We start from the raw sequence: 12,955 nt of genomic DNA on the forward strand, positions 1-12,955 counted from the left end.
TCACCATGTCAGGCTCCAGATCAGAGAGATGCAGAAGAGAGGTGACTCTGAAAATAAATTCTGAGCTTGAGTCAAGTAGGAGGGACTAGTTTATCAACTCTCAAAGAGGGATTCCCTAAAGAAGCGGACAAGGGTGCTTTCCTTCTTACCAATCATTGTTTTTATTAATATATTTTACAAGACTGCAGTTGAAATAATATTAAATACAAATTTTTTTATACAGAAAGTGTAATAGTTAAAATAGTTCCTTGTAATTCATAGCATTATTGCAATGCTTACAAAATTTTTGCATAGAGTGTGCAAGGATTGATGTTATTCAAAAGAAAAACATAACTAAGCTCTTTCTTACACCACACCCAAACCCGGAGAAAAACCAAACCAAAAATACTCCAAAGGCTGAACTTAATTACTTTATGGGAATGGGGTGCCTTTTTCAAAATCTCCAAGCAACTTGGACTTCTAGGACCTCAGCTTTTCTGTTAAAAGCCCCAGAATCTGGCTTCTCCAGGAGTGTGTCTCACCCGCACAGCAATGCACGGCCTCTACCTTCCCTTCTGCAGTCTGACCTCCTTGAGAGGTCTATGTCTGCTTCTTTGTGGCCTTAGACAAAGAAACCGTTGACTGGGGAGGTAGGTAGCAAGGAAAACTCCGTTACCCCCTCAGCCAAGCACTGGACACAAATGAGGTTAATTTAGGTTTGTGGACCCTTTCCTCTGCTTCGCCAGGTGCCATCTCTACCAAGGAACCTGATCTCCGGCTCTGGAGGTGGTAGTTCCATGAGACCCCTTCAAGGTACCCGTTCCTGACAGGCCACTGGGATGCACATACCGTTAAAAGAAAACCCCTGGATGACTTACCCTAAAACAGGGTCTCTGATGCTTTTGTGCTCGTCCCTTTACTGGAGTTTTAGGAGGCAGCGGAGCCAGGTGGGCTCTACGGGACCCTGGCTGGCACTGGGACTAGGTCTGTCAGGAGCAGTGACAAGCTCTGTCCACACCACCCAGTGGGCCAGATACGTGCTGCTGAAAAAGCACAGAAAAGCAGGATGAGCCCCCGTCTCTTTCCCGTTTGGTCTATCAGCTCTGGGCGAGGGCAGGTCCACAGCCGGGCCTTACCACGGGCAAACTGGTGGATGACCTGTTCGGATAGTCACTGGCTGAGTTAATGCTTCAGGATGCTTTCAGGTCTTTGAATTCTTACAGATCAAACCCCGATCTTTTTGCTTAGAAGTTGAAAGTGGCCCAAAGCCACCAAGTTGTAAAGAACTTCAGATGTACTCATCTCCTTTAGTAGTTGGAATGCCCTCAAGTTCATTGCTGAATTCAGGACACCCCATGTACAGTGCATGGGTACAGGGTCAAAGGGTGCCACCATTTAAACAAGGGTTGACAAATCGTCCCTTTTCCAACCCAGATCAATTGAAAGTGCCAGCCTGAGTGCTTTGGTGAGAAGTTCCTGCACGTGGGGAGGGGCATGGCCTGCTTGTGAGGACTGACGAGGTGCAGGGCCAAGGCCACTGGCGGAGCCCAGGCGGCCGGGTTGGGTACTGAATGGCGGCTGCGGATCGAGTTCTTGCTAGTCCTGTATTCTCGCAGAGAAACGGGCACAGTAATAGAGACTGAGCTCCCTTCTATTTGATTCTTTTTTTTGAGTTTTGCTACAAGTAAAAGTAGGGAAGCACGACAACGAAATGGTGTCAAAGACCTCCCCTAAAATAAGACACTTGTCTTTTGGACTGAGGAACCGGGGAAGGTGATGTGCGTGTGAGGAAATGCTGACTTGGTCAGCCACACCCAGAGACTGCGCAGCATTACAATTTTCTGTTAGATGTAAAGCTGACAACCAGGGGTCTTCCAGTTTGCAGGGATAAGAAGCCTGACTTAACAAGGACCACATACAGAGCGAACTGATTTTCTCTTTTTGGTCTCAGATTCTACCCAGACTGACCTCCTAATATTTTCACCTCATGCACCTGCACTCCCGTACCGGGTGCTGTCATGGGCAAGAGATTACAGAACGATGGGAGATGTAAGACGTATAGCTTCGTCTCCCCGACATGGCCTAGTCTAGAAGTGGGTAGGAGACATTCTTCCACGTCACCTGACAAATAGTTGGACACGCTGGTGCCTTCACAGCACAGTGGTCTGGAGGGGGTTCCCGTTCCAGCTCTGCCATTTTCTAGCTGGTGGCTTCGGGCAAGTTTCCTAACGTCTCTCAGCCTCAGTTTCCATCTCTGCGTATTGGAACAATGTTAGACTCCACCTCAAAGGATTATTTTGAGGATGAAATGGTGAATGCATGTCAAACACTAAGTGCTCGATGAACATTTAGAAAAATTAGCACTGTAATCGGAAAATAGAATCCAACTCTTGTCATATCTTAGATTTGGTTTTGGGTCCAAGAAGGCCTATTTGATTTTATGCAAAACTGCTAGGGCATGCTTTTCTTTGGGGAGAGGTCCAGAGCTGCGCTCTGATTCTCCGAAGAACGTACAACCCTCAAAACGCTAGAACCCTATGGATTTGATGAAATGGGGGCTAAAGAAACACCAACAGCTTCCTTGCCAACAAATATCATCTTCCTGCCCCAAGACAATTCTCTGCTATTCTGCTCCGACGTAACCTCAGTGATTCCCTTGGAATTTCTCACGTTATGAAATCCATGTTATCTCTCATTTCACCAGAATGACCTAAATGCAGAAATAGGCTGTGAGGACATTGGAAGAAGAGGGACCACGAGACAAGTCGAGGAGTAGGAATGCAGAATCGAGTTTGGGGAAGACAGATGGTTCCTTCTCTTCCCCCAAAGTGGACAGCCTCGTGTGTGTCCCATTTACCTAACTTCAGCTAATGCTCTGGGCAGACACGCAATCCCCTCCCTCGCCAGTGAGGCTGGCTGGCTGGCTGGCTGGCTGGCTATGCGGCTGAAGAGACATTCTGGGGACACCTCTCTGGCTTCCTACCATCACAGGTGCATTTGGACCCTATACACTGTTCTTGCCTCCACATCCTTTGTTCTATTCCACTGGCAAGCCTCATGCAAGTGGGACTGGTCTTACCACCTTCTGGGCTGGAGTTGAGTTAGCATTGTTGGCAGTGTGTCTGAGACTTTTTTTGATGGATTTGATAACATCACTAATATGTTAAGACATCAGGCTTCCTGTGCCATCCAGGGCTCACAGTATTCTCGAATTGCTTTCTTCTCTCAAAGGAAGATGCTAATTTCCTACCCTGTCAGTATCTATAAAAGGAACCGAGGTAAAAACAAAAGAAAATAGTCTATGTGAGCAGGGGTCACCCCAAATGGGCTATTTTCTTTTACACTTGTGCTCTGACAATACGCAAAGCGAGGACCTCCCACCGATGATTATTTTTCCCTTTGCCATTCAGATCTGCCTTGAGAAATTTCAAGGACTCCATTATGAAGACAGCTTCTAAGAACCATAGAAATCACATTGCTTTTGAAAGTGCCCGTGCGGGTGGTGGGCTGTGCTGGCGGAAGCAGCAGGCTTCAGACCGCTTTCTCTCTTATCAGCGGTTTCTCTTTGTGAATGAGAAATTCAGAGGCAACTGTATAATTTTAAATTCCGATTACCACAAAGAAAGAAATGCATCTGACATCCCAATGCAGCGGCTTTGACTATTTTAATGGAAATATGCTGGAAGTGGGGGGACCTTCCACCGAAGAGAAGATGATGAAAGGCCCAGAGAAAGACATTTTATATTGGAGATAAAAGGCCTGTTTTCTAAGGTTGTTTCTTTTAACTTTCCCCGCAACCTGCTGCTGGGGCACCATGCAAATGTGTCATCGCAGGGGCTGCCGTGTTACCCTCTTTGTGCCTCGGATTCCCTGGCGCAGGAGAAGGCTAGAGAATGGGTCTCGTTTACAACTTACTCTAACGAGCTTTTCACCTTTCACAGAGCCTGAAGAATAAGGTTCAGGTGCTCAGGTGAATATGTTTACCTCTTTTGTCCAAGTAGCATGCTACCGTTTACCTAAAAAAAACAAAAGCAAGACATTCTTGTCTAGTTCCTCCTGTGACAGGCAGGGCTGCCAACTGAATTTCCTTTCGGTTGAATCCAGATAAAACGCTCAGGGATCCCTTGGGTGGTGCTGATTAGGGTCTGGTAAATGGTGGTGGTTTTCACTGAGGTGAAAAAAAAAAAAAGAACCTTTCCTCTCTGACACGATACTCAGTTTACAGAGGCTCTCTCATACCGATTGCTATTCCGACAACACTGGATAGGAGTGTAAACCCTGGGTTGGCAGGAGGGGTGTTGACGGAAGGGACGAGCCTCTGGTGGGAACCCGCCTCACCGCCCAGGCCCAGCTGCGGAGTTCAGAACCGTCTTTTTTGGGCTCCTGCCACACCAAAGCACCAGGGCCCAGGTCCGTGGACCCAAAAATCAAACTGAATTACTGTCTGGCAACAGCTTCATGGAAGACTTGTACTCCATTTTTTTTTCCCCTTCCTATGTATTTCAAGATGCATTTTTCCATATTTCTAATTACTGGTTGGTCTCACCAGCCCTTCGGACCCGGGGTGGTCAGAGGGGAGTAGGCAGGCCGGAGGTGAGTGACTGCGGTGGCAATGCCAAGTCAAACCATCGTCTGGATGGGCATCGCCAGGGGACGGGCATCTGTTGGGAACATGGGAAGGTGAGGCGAAGCCTCTTGGTAGAGATCGCAGAAACAGTCTCCTCAGGGAGGAGATTCTAAGGTTAAATCACAGGACCCTGCTTCACGTCTTGCCACACGAGCTACAGATGGGAGGTGCCTCCCTCCTGTTTACTGAGGGTCCAAGGAAAGAAACTCTTGGACGATTACAACTTTCCTTTCCATCTTCCCCATAGCCCTAGCCTCCCTGCGAGCCTGCACTTCTCAGACAAGTGGGTCCCCCCTCTTTTTTTACACAGTATAAGGCTAACCTCTTGTCTATAGCCAAGTGTTTATGTTTCCAAGCACACGTGGACATGTAGGCTTACTCTATGCTGCCGTGAAGTCTGCTTCCTTTGCTGCCGTGTCCAACACATGCCATACATGACCTCTACATCAGGGGTCAGCAAACTTTTTCTGTAAAGGCCAATTAGTAACTGTCTAATGCATTGTGGGCCATGGGATCTCTGGCACAGCTACTCCACCCTGCTGTTACAGTAGGAAATCGGCCATAGACAACATGCGAATCAACGGATGTGGCTGTGTTACAATAAAACTTTATTGACAAAAACAGCGGATGAGCCAGATTTGGTTGAGGGGGCCACAGTTTGCTGACCCCTGCTCTGGAATCAAACCTCAAGCAATCTTTGGTCTGCGGTTGCGGGACGGACAACCAAAACGAGCCCGAGGAAGAAGACTGATGTAAAAGAAAGGAAAACCAATTCAAGCTGGGAAGATCTCTTCCTTGGGTGACAAAATTAGAGCACCTCCTATCAAGTTGCCAGCTACACAGATGCCACCAGAGGGCTTTTGAAACCCTCTATCACACGCTCCCAGTTTCCCAAGGCTGAGCCTTTATGACCTGGTGCTAAACAGACATAGTGCTAAGCCTCTCTGGAGATCAACTTTTCATTTTTAAAACTCTTCTGAAGAATATGAACCTACTAGAACTTCAAGAATATTACAACTTCACTTGATTTGTTTCTTATGCCACCCACTGCACTGAAGGCTGTGATTGTCAGGAAGACATTATAAAAATTAGAAAATAATCTCATTTTTAAAAATTAAAGGTTCTCAGATTTTAATGTAAAAGATATATTTCTCCCCCCAGAATTCAGGTAAAACTTTCTCTCGTGACCATGGACGCATATTCTAGTTGAAGGAAGTAGGGAGTAAAAAAATACATTGAAGAACTTAGAATGCATTTTATCAAATTCTAAAGTCTAAACCAAAATACATAATGTAATCCGTGCCAGATTTCCTGCTCATTCATCACCTCGTGTATTATGTTCACTTAGCACAAATGACAATTGGGACTTTATATCATGTCTGTCCCCCATAGGTGCTTGGTTTCTATTCTTGGCTGCTATCATTATTTCTATTTTATCTGTGATCTGAATACCTTTAGGATAAACTTTTCTAAGCGGGATCACACCAGTCTTTTTACTGGTATGAAATTCCCAAGGCGCTCATCTCCAACTTCCAGGTAATGATTAGGCCCAAATCAGAGGAAAGAGGTTCAGGAACCTTTTGTGTTCTTGTCGCCTGTGGATTGTGTTGATTGTGGAGAAGGGTGGTGCGCCTGTTGGAAAAAACTGTGTATCATGGTATTCAGCCACCAAGGACCTTGCAGCCACTCTTGTTTATCTGAACGACGTGGGGGACACGCTCGCAGCCGCAGGGAGGGCCTCTCCTGGCCTGGCAGAGCCCCGTGTGTGGTACATGCAGACTCCGGCTGTGTGATCCTACAGGATACAGGGAATACTGATGCACAGCAACCTGACACCTTTTTGGAGTTTTCTTGCTTTGATCCAACTGCAATAAACTAAGCAGTCTCATGATCTTGCCCTTGAACAACCCAATTCTTCTCTAGGGGGCGCTGAGCAGCAGGGACTAGAGGGAGCCTGGGGTCTGGAAGCCCGCAGGGCCGTGGTGCAACCAGAACCACCCCTCCTCCCCCTACGTCCGAGGGACTGAGCACACGCAGCTTGCTTTAACCTCCATGTGTACAAACCGCAGCCCAGCGCCTGAGTGGCAGCTCATAGATAGCCAACCTCTTCTTTTTTTAATTTCCTAAGACAAATCTCACCCTGCTTGTGAAATAAGAACAAATTAGAACCTTGTCGAAGGAAAAAAATAAAAACAAGAAACAAAAGCCATTCGGGCCTATAAAGACCACTTCATTTCGGATCGTGGGGCCAGTCCCGGCTGAGTGGCATCGAGGACTGTCTGTGCCAGGCGTGTCTCCGTTCTGTGCTCCTCGGGCTCCCCGTCTGCAGCCACTTGGCCGGCCGACCTGCTGTTGAGACGCCCAGTCATCACTGAACCATTCCCCTCCGATCACCCGAAATAAACTACAGGAAATGACAAGATAAATAGGATGTGCTTCTCCTTGCTGAGTGCATTGACTTAAGGCATAGGCACATTTCCCCCTCTTTGAACAGAGATGGTGTAATCCCCTGTCCCAGCACAAGAGCTGGCCAGGGTGACCCTGGAGCATGACGATGAAGACGGAGTGATGGGTGGTAGCTGATGGCGGGAATTAGAGAGCTGCTTCCTTCCACACGTGGGGGGTGGGGTGGGTGCTGCTGGGTGGGGGGGACACAGTGATTCTGATAAAGATACTTGACTCAGTTTATGTTACGTTTCAGTGAGCATGTCTAGGGGGGAGGCATGTAGTACTTTAGATCTGTTTTTCTTGGAGAAAACATAATGGTGGATTTAGGAATACGAATATCCCTACATTCATAACAGAGCAAGTCGGTGTGTGCATGCCTTTAAAAATAAAAGGCATGTCTCTAAATTACCTGCCAATCCCAAGAAACATATAAAAATAATTAGGTTCCCGAAGCTACTCTTCGACTTTCATCTCCAAACGGCTCCTCTTGGGGTAGGGGTCCCCTTCTTGTTAATTTTGACTGATCCAATTATTCTGAGTTGGAGTCTATTGAATAAGTCAGAAGTGAGGACAGAACAGACTTTGAGCCTTTTTTCCTCTTTAAACAGAGATACATTACCCATTTACTCTTTGCCTGTGAGGTCACTGAGTAGCTTCCAGCCGACAGAGGAGTGGCTGTTATCCCGCTTTGTGCTGATTTATAACTCCGGTTTTGACTGGGGGATAACATGCGAGTTTGAAAGAAGGAAGAGAGCGGGAATTGGGTGAGAAGTTCATGCTTTGCTAAAATTCACCCTCCTCACTCACCCAACTGCACAAGCGCCCAGACATTTGACTGACAAGGAAGAACAGCCATTTCGAGCGTGTATGGCTGAACTGCCCCGCCCACAACGTGAAGAGGGAGAAGGTGGTCAGCCTCACTGAAGCTGCAAAAGGAAACCCAATGGTCTGTTTTTAGTTTCAAGGTTGCAGCACTCGGGCATGACTTGGAGATTCCCGCCATCACTGCCCTGTAATGACACTAAAAGAGGAGATATGCTGTTACTCAAAGGTGTAGATGAATTTTTGGTAAGTGTCCGAGACACTGAGTGATTTTTGAAGGGTCCAGGGAATGCGGAGCCTGAATTAGTGTTTTGATTTTTATCATGTAGGTGGTGGTGGGGTGGGGATGGAAATGACCGGATATCCAGGGTCACCCATGGTTCCTTTTGTACTGAAACCTCATTTTATACAGAGGATATATATATTTATTTATATATATTTATATATATTTATATCCACCCACACACGCAAACACACTCACGTGTAAACGCACGCACGCACGCACACACACAAGGTCTTTGATAGGCTTTCTGTGTTCTAGTAAAAATAGCCGGCAGCCAGCGTCTAAAGCCAGAAAAAGGCCTTCCACTGCCGACAGTGTCCTCTGTAGAGAGTCTCTCAAAGGCAGACACTTGTGTTTATCTGACAAGTGGAACCGGTCCCTGCCTGGGACAGGAATAATCTCCCGTTGGCGCAGACGCAGATCTCGAAGACCTTCTGCCTCGCTCCTGTGGGCGTGTAGGATCCGTGAGGCAGTCTAGGTAGTTTGATTTTCGCAGCATCTAACTTAATCTAGAGAGAGTGAATAGGAAGGGAGAGTTAGAGGCTGGCATGGATTCTCCTGACGTTCAGACATAACTGATGAATGTTCAATTCAACTTAAATCAAATGAGCACATACTGTGCATTGAATAGTGTAGGCCCTGGGCACTCGGAGATGAACAAGACCAGAAGGCTCTACCCTCACAGAAGCTTCTATTCTAGCAAGACAACGGTGCACTGACAATGTTGTACAGATTAGCGTTTTGCGAGAGTGTATCATGTAGAATGTGCGTTGAGTCCCAGAGTGAAACGAGGTTGGAAATGCTAGCTCAGAGGCCTTCTCAGACCCTAAGTATGTCGGTGTGCATGGCGAGTCTTCAAGAATATCCAGCACTTTCAGGGCGTGACTGTTACGAGACAACCGACTCCTGCAGAACCTGGACTCTGGTCGCTTTAACTGCACCTGATGTAGTCACTGTGTTAAGTGTGAGTGGCTTGGAGTTTGTGGCTGTTGGAAGGGACAGGTTGATAACTGAACGCTCAGTCTGACCAGCTCTTTTAAAACAGATGCAGCAGGTGTGGAAGCAATGAAAAGCCGGGCTTGGTGTACAGAGGCAGCTCAAGGCTGATCATCTCTCAGGAGCTTTGAAAAGTAGAATCGAGTTTTGCTTTAAAAAAGGAAAACGCATTTTTTTCTCTTCTTAAGATTCTTAAATAGAAAACTTTGCTTATGAACACAGTGAAGGCACTGAAAAAGTTTGCTGCTGAATCATGTTTTCTTCACGTTGCTTGCAAAAACACAAGCAGCCGTTCTGCTCATCAAAGTGGGGTTGCATCGGGGTAAGAGTGGATGTTCGCCATCTGTCGCCCTCCTGTTGCCTGGTCTGTTGAACCTTTGGCTTGTCTGAGTTGGGGTGGCTTTGGAGCTGACGCTGCATGCTCAGTGAAAGTAGAAACGTGCAACATAAACTTTACAAATGACTACAGGTACGTTAAGTTCTTCTTTAGCCAGATGTGTGTATGATATATACCTTAATTTGCTAGCTACCTAAATCTTATTTTAAGGTGACAGGAGACAGGATTTGGAAATAGCAATCATCTTTACGGCCATATGTATTATCCTATACTTGCAATACATGCTGTTTTCTCAGCATCTTACAAATAGTGACTCATACTTTTTATGTGTTGTGGGTTTGGCTTATCACAGTCCCGCCTGACGTATCTGTTTCAGAATAAAACCTTCTGGTGGGCCCCTTCCGTTGGTACAGTGCTGGCTCAACTGCAGTGGTGAAGGGAGGACAGCTCGGTTTCAGGAAAGGCTGGCTTGCTGTAGCCGCGTCTCTCTGGGGCCCTGCCCTCCTCTCCCCTACCTCTCCCCTACCTCTCCATCTTTGGACTCCAGTCTCAGCTCTGTTCTGCAGGTGGCCTCCATGTTGCCGGCTTCTGCATTTATTTCTACTCCCTTTGGGGCCTCCATCACCAGAGACCGGGTCGGGGACTCCAACCTGAAATACACAGAAAGCTAAGATTAAAGACCTCATTTCGGCGGTGTGTAAAATTTAAGAGGAAGTTTGATGTCCAGAGCACTGAGTCAGCACTTCAGTATTTGATCCGCAAAGTCTCTAGCTTTGATAAACAAACCTGGAGAAGCGGATGAGGGAGAACCTCTCTGGGCTTACCATCAGTGCATATCACAACGGCTGTACGGAGGGAGTCCGAGGGTCCTGACTTCCTCTTATCTCACCCCCGGTCGGTCACTGCTTCATCGGTAAAGCTAACCAAGTTCCTATGTGAGTTTTCTGTATTTTTAGAGTACGGCAACCCCAGGCCTACACTGAGCTTCCTAGACCTGGGAGGTATTCCTGGTACTCGGTCCTGCTTTCTGTGTCTCCCACGGAGGCAGAGAGACGTACCTGGACTCAAGCCACAGGGCTGCCCCTGCCGGACCTTGGGCAACCTTGCTTGCTTCCCCTTTTCCCCCTTTCTGAAAGTTCTCAAAGCCTCTGTTTCCTCACTTATCAAGTACTTCAAACAGTGGCTGGCATGTTGGAATGCATAATACTGATGTTCACTGCTGTTCACTGCTGTTAATGTTGTTATACTACCAGCAAATCACAAAGCAATTTCAGGCCTTGCTTGAACAGATTTGTCAGAAGAAAATTCGGAACAGCTCAGCGGCCGGAGGGGTTTGGAGAGGGGCAGTGAGTTCTCTGCAAAGCGACAGCACCAGGAGACGGGTCCCAGTCACACAGCTGCTCTGCCCTTGACTGCAGTGGGGGTTACACGTCTCTGCGAGTTTGCGGGCACTCACACAGCTGCAGCCCCGAAAGGGTGCGTGAATGTTATTGCAGGTAACTTATCATGTTAATCATTCTCACAAAACAGAGGCTAATATCCTTAGAGTATGTTAGTTAATTACTGTGTGTTAAATTAAAAACAGAGGCTAATACTCCTTAGAAAGATTTTTGCCTAACTCACTTCGTGTGAAAATGTTATCCACCCACTGAATAATCACCCGTTTGAGGTTATTACCAAACACAAATGAATGAAGGGCCTCCCCTCTGTCTCAGAGAGAGAAGATGTCCCAACTCAGGAAGCCAGGGCCTCAGCGTGGCTCTCTGGCTGCTCTGATGCAGACCCATGTCCTGCGTTCCTAACTTTCAGACACTTAAAAAAAAAATTCTCACCTGAGGATATGATTACTGATTTGAAACAGAAAGAAACATTGATGTGAGAGAGAAACATTGACTGGTTGCCTCCTGTTCGCACCCTGGTCGAACCCACAACCTTTTGGTGGACAGGGCGATGCTCCAACCAACCGAGCCCCTGGCCAGGGCACTCTGAGACACTCTGCACGTGTTAAAAAGGAACATGGCCCTGTCTGCCAACTGCTGACTCCCTCCTCTGCCTCCCACCCGCCCTGTGCCTCAGACAACCCCCCTTGGGCTTCACCGGTGGCAGAAGGAGCCAGCTGACCAGTGGGGCGTCACCACTGAGACCCACGCCACCTTCCAGAGGTGCTGAGAGAGGGCTCCTCCTCACTGCCACAGGCCTGGGTTCCTGAGGTGTGCTCCCGGGCAGCAGGCTCCTCCACCGACTTTTCTGTTTGCCCTGCAGGGCCTCAGCCAGAATCAGAGGGAGCCTGCAGGTCCGGAACTCGTAGACGGGCGCGCTTGGATTCTCTACAGCTCGTTCCTTCCCTTCTGCCGTCCCCCTCTGGGTGCGGCAAAAATCCCCCCAGCCCTGCCTTCTCCTCCTGGCAAGACCTCCGCCAGGCAGTGCTGGCGGTGCTGGTTCAGGTGTGGCTCTCCTTGGAATTAGGGTTCCCCTCTTCTGCACGTGGTTTTTCCCAGTGTAACATCAGTACCAGGAGGGGTCTCGTTACCCGAGCAACAGGGCGTGCTGCCCTGCAGGGCAGCCTTGCCCGCCCACCGAGTCCCGCTCACCCAAGCTCCTCCCGCACTCTGGACTGCTCTCACTTCTGAAATTAGAAGACGGTGTTGCATCTTGTTTTTTTCTATCCTGTAAGGTCTGACTGACTGGACCCAGTTTATCCTACTTTTTCTAACGTCTTCCATTTTCACTAACGTTTCCCCCTCTGGCCTGATTTTCCCTTCTGGTGATGTTGCCTGCTCACCTCCAGCTGTGCCCACACTCCGCTCCATGGTACGGCTGCCGCCCACCTCCCCCGGGCCACAGGCCCCACGCCATCTCCGTCCCCTCCTCCCTCCCTCATCTCATCTGTCAGCTCCCAACTTCTCGCAGTCAGTACACCGGTGCATCTCCGACCTGGGCTGTTCCAACCGCCTCACAGGTCCACTCTCCCACCGTTCCTCTTCTCCACTGCACTTCACACCCAAGTACGCCTTCCGAAAGTGAGTTTTGAGTGCGACACTGTTCTTATCAAAACTTCCACAAGTTTCCCAGAGAAGATCTGACCTTCTGAGTTGACTCAGCCATTGAGAACTTGGTCTGATGTCCTGTTAGTTTCATTTCTTGCCACAAACGTCAGCTCTGTTTTACCAAGAACATACTAGGTAATGGACCCCGTGCCAGCTGCGTCATACGTGGTATCTCATTTAATCCCCACACAGATCCTGTGACTTTGCTTTTCCTGCGATCCCGACTGTACAAACAAGGGAACCCGGGTAAGCAACTTGCTCTGGGTTATACGTCTAGTAAAAGGGCAGAGCCCAGATTCAAGTTCAAGGTTAGTGGACACCAAAGCCAGTGCACTGACCACGCTACCATACCACTTCCAAAAGGACTGAACTTCTTTCCCATCCACCATATCCTCATGTTGTTCTTTGTCACGGAC

The 12,955-nt window shown here is 48.1% G+C and overlaps 1 protein-coding gene across 2 annotated transcripts in view; it reads right to left on the reverse strand.

The window, feature by feature from the left end:
- Window positions 1-188: 188 nt before the first annotated feature.
- The window catches only part of SGCD (sarcoglycan delta), a 393,355-nt gene continuing 380,588 nt past the window's right edge, over window positions 189-12,955 (reverse strand). For both annotated transcript variants that reach the window (XM_045820771.1, XM_045820763.1), the window contains exons 7-8: window positions 10,019-10,142; window positions 189-8,668 (exon numbers count right to left, since the gene is read on the reverse strand). In XM_045820771.1, coding sequence (XP_045676727.1) covers window positions 8,495-8,668; window positions 10,019-10,142 — 298 coding nt within the window. In that variant the 3' untranslated portion in view covers window positions 189-8,494. The remainder of the gene's footprint in view (window positions 8,669-10,018; window positions 10,143-12,955) is intronic.

This window comes from Phyllostomus hastatus, unplaced genomic scaffold, assembly GCF_019186645.2.
Source record: "Phyllostomus hastatus isolate PE091 unplaced genomic scaffold, TTU_PhHast_1.1 phas_contig_150, whole genome shotgun sequence".
NCBI lineage: Eukaryota > Metazoa > Chordata > Mammalia > Chiroptera > Phyllostomidae > Phyllostomus > Phyllostomus hastatus.